This window comes from Thermobia domestica, chromosome 14 (genome assembly GCF_964235325.1).
Source record: "Thermobia domestica chromosome 14, izTheDome1.hap1.1, whole genome shotgun sequence".
NCBI classification, from domain to species: Eukaryota; Metazoa; Arthropoda; class Insecta; order Zygentoma; family Lepismatidae; genus Thermobia; species Thermobia domestica.
This window is the reverse complement of record NC_137467.1, coordinates 41,227,766-41,231,955: the sequence shown is the minus strand read 5'-3', so window position 1 is coordinate 41,231,955 and position 4,190 is coordinate 41,227,766. Positions and strand designations below refer to the sequence as shown.

The 4,190-nt window shown below is 37.4% G+C and overlaps 1 protein-coding gene across 1 annotated transcript; it reads right to left on the bottom strand.

The window, feature by feature from the left end:
- Positions 1–271: 271 nt before the first annotated feature.
- Positions 272–562, bottom strand: LOC145670598 (histone H4-like). The gene has a single exon (XM_081739391.1). It carries the CDS (start codon positions 560–562, stop codon positions 272–274), a length of 291 nt encoding a protein of 96 aa, XP_081595517.1.
- Positions 563–4,190: the final 3,628 nt, after the last annotated feature.

Sequence of the window (4,190 nt, the reverse complement as noted above, 5' to 3'; positions counted from 1 at the left end):
TATAAAACTAGCGAACAAAAAATACATAACATTCTTAAGATAATTAAAATATACAAAAATTACAGAAATACCAGAGTTTTACGTAGCACAAAGGTAATTATCGAACTCGATACTTATTCATTATTAGGCCTATGTTTATAAGTTACTGTAATTTGCTGTAATAGCTACTTATTTTAACTTTTGGAAAAGCTATAATTTCTTTTGCCTTGGTATGAAAATTTTAGGCGTTGGTATGAGGTATCCTAACTTAATCTCCGAACCCGTAGAGTGTTCATCCTTGCCTCTTCAAGACACACACAACATCCATAGCTGTCACTGTCCTCCTCTTAGTGTGTTCTGTGTACGTAACAGCATCTCTGATTACGTTCTCCTGAAATACAATTTCAGTACTCCTCGGGTCTCCACATAAATGAGATCGGAAGATACACTTCACATCACCACGGCAAGCAAGACGTCTAATAGCGGGTTTGGTGTTATCCTGAATGTTGTCACGAAGAACTTTAAGGTGGCGCTTGGCACCTCCTTTGCCAAGACTCTTGCCTCCTTTTCTACGTCCTGTCATTTCGATATGTTTCTGCTTCGCTCACTATACGCGAGAAATACCATGTTTACTACATACAACCAACAATAAAAATAATGAAACGAAATATTCGGGAAAGCAAACCACGTACAACAAATATAGTAAAAAATACCCTGTATAAAATAAAAAGTTCAAACATACTGGATTAGCGTGTTTTGAGGCGTCCAAATTTTGATTCCAGTTTTACACGTCAATACAATGGCCATACACATATATTTCTCCACCTATCATGGCATACGTTTCGTGGCACCATCTTTTACAAACTGTGGATTTTAAACAATCTCTCCTCCTCTGCACTAAGCGACCACAATTTACCATAATGTCCACATTCCTTGTCATCGTCATTTCAGGGGGTTTCACTTAAATTGTCACAATCTTCGTTCAAGTCAACTCACTGACTCTTCGGATTCACTTTCTTCTTTGTAGTCGCGTGATGTCTTTTCTTTGGCTGTTTCGATTGGATATTCTTTGGCTGTCGTTGGATGGCTAAAAATTCTCTATCTAATTGCGAGGATGAGGTAAATGCCCGTTGTGATGAAGTAGAGGCTTCGCTGACGCTTGGTCTAAATAATATGCCAGTTCTAATATAACTTACAATTAAGCCATTCTTCTTCACTTCTAGTTCACATACGTATCAACCTATTTAGGAATATTCCATATTAGGATCCTGCTACTATTCCATATTACGAAAATCGTCATTTTGGATAGTTCTCTTATTACACACGCTTACGAAATTCTCTGTGCACTGAATTTTTATACCTTTGTGGTACACTATTAATGTAATCTAAATATCACAATGTCAACAATAATACATACCCATTTGCGTATATTCAGAGCCTGGAAAGGTAGTCCGGAAAACTCAACTTCCTCAGAAAAATATTTTGCAACAAAAGAAAATGTTTTGTTATTGTTCGGCAGCAAACCACTCATATGCAAACTGAGGGCGAAATGGTCTACAAGTTTACGTAAAGTCTATTCGGTGGCAACTCATAGTAGACAAAATAATCTGGTATTTCATATTAGGAACGTATTCCATATATGGAGCACCCACCCTATATATATATATATATATATATATATATATATATATATATATATATATATATATATATATATAATATTGTATCAAACTGGAGTTCAAGACAGGGCTGCTTATCAGGACGCCATGTTGTCTCGAACCATTTCCAAGATTCACAAATGCTACTGGAAATCGATCAGCCGCACTACCGACCGAGCATGTGTATAAATAAAAGGAAGTCTTTAACATACCACGCTATGCCATTTATCATATATGTAACATTTCTTTCTATTTCTTGTTCCGTCGATAGATCATAGTTTGGAAGTCTAATAAATAATTAATTTAAATCATCACGGCATTATGACAGTTAAATCAGCATTCCTTCAAATAGACGGAAGTATTATCATTTTCGCATCTATAATCTATAATATATCTGCCGAGTAATTTTAATCACCAGGTATGCGTTTCAGTGTCTGTGAAAAAGAAGTCGAACAGCTCAGACAAACGAATGAGGGCTTTGAAATAAATCTCTTTACAAAATGAGCGTAGTGAGGAGGCATGGGGCTAGTTGTACCTTCTCGCCACATATCCGGGTTTGTTTCCAAATTGAAATCTCTATCTGGCATTTTTTTTTAAAATTCCCCCTTTTGTTTCGCTCTTGTTTTTGGCGTTCCCTCCTATTTTCTATACTACTCTCTCTCTCTCTCATACACACATCACATAAATTCTCCCCCGCCCCTTCCTACGTACCCCCACCCTACCCTACAGTTCCGCATGTATGGGACGCAACAAGGGAGAATGCTACGTCATTCATTGTTCGGTGCAATATAAAGAGGATCGCGATAGAATGCACACGGAATTTCCATGTGTGTCCTGCCTGACAAGTTGACAGTCCAGGTGAATCGATGCGGAAGCGAAGTGTGAACTGTCAGCTGCAGATCTGGTCCCAGTCACACACACACATACACACTAATATATATGAGTCGAATGTATGTACCCACTGTTACAAACTGATTCAATTCCAGGGGGTTTTGATCAGTGCAACAGCTTTTCCGCCTCTCATCCCCGCGATTCATTCTATCCAACGTTTGGTCTATTGTATAGATGCTTGTGTGTGTGTGTGTGGTTAGTCTGTGTATCTAGTCCATATTATTTCCTCTGTCTCGTATATGGAACAGTACATGAATAAGCCACATATATTGCATAATAGTCAGGATATTTAGTTTCAAACATAGCATTATTGAAATTAATATTATTATTTCTGGCATTTACCATCGCATGAGTTGCCTTATAATTGTTACATTGTTGTCATAACAGCTAAGTAAATGCATATAACGTTTATTGCTTGCATGACTAAAAGTTACGTTACAAACTGAAAAGATTGAGAGAGAATGGTTTAAGTTGAAATTCATCACAGGTATCAGAAGCGGCTGCTGCTATTGGTTGAATGGTTATGTAACCGCTTTACTGCTCAACCTCTAAAATAGTTCTTGAAGTGTAAGATTAGTATTTGAAGAAAAATAAAAAAAAACTTTGCTGTTCACTATAAGAAAATATTGATGCATCTCTCAAAAATTCGTATCTAAAACACTTGAGAGAAAAAGAGCGATTTTCGTTTTCAGTTGCATGAGCTCTGCAACTACATTCAATAGCATTGAGCATATGGCAGGGAGCTCCTATTTTTTTTTTTTTAATGAAAACTACACTTATTATCTGCATGTACAGTCACGAACATTAATAAATGGAGGTTGGAGCCATAAGAAATAATGGCTTCAGCCTCCATTTATTAATGTTCGTGACTGTACCACTCCTATCTTCTGTTATGAATTTCTCCATTTAGTAGCGTTTGCTCTGTTTTTCTATTACAATTGGAGGAAAGTAAAGGAGGAATGGGAAGAAAGAAAGGAGACACTACGCAAAAATAAACTAATATGAACCTAATGGTGGAAGAGGCGACTCATGAGTAAAGTCACACCCATAAAAAAGTATAGTTTTATTTTCAGTTGAAATTTTTTAAAAAAGGAAACTTTTGATGGACTAAGTGTTGTATAAATCAGTTGAAATAAAATGAAATCTTTAAGTTTTACGTCCCACGATTATGCCGGCTAGGCTAAAGGTCATAGTGATAATGAGAAATGAATGAAATGGTGGAATGAAGAAAGTGGGAGGAAACGGAAGAACCCAGAGAAAACCCACGTACACGGTATTTGTCCACTTCAAACTTCACTTGGCGCGAGCTGGGATCGAATCAAAGAACCCACACACCAGAGGTGAATGCTCTACCACTAAGTCACCGTAGCCCTGTATAGATAGACCAATTAATGCATAGATAACCTTTAGAGTATTCCCTTAGTTTCAAGCGACCTTTTTTTTTATTTTGTTTTTACTACCGTGGCTTCCGAGAAATGAATGAAATGGTGGAATGAAGAAATTGTGAGAACACCGAGAAAACTCATGCACACGGTGTTCGTCCACCACAAAGTTCACTTGGCGCGAGCTGGGATCGAAGCAAGGACCGAATGCACCAGAGGTGAATTCTCTAAGACTGAGCCACCGCGGGCCCCTTATTTTTTGACTTCCAAGCTTTTTTGT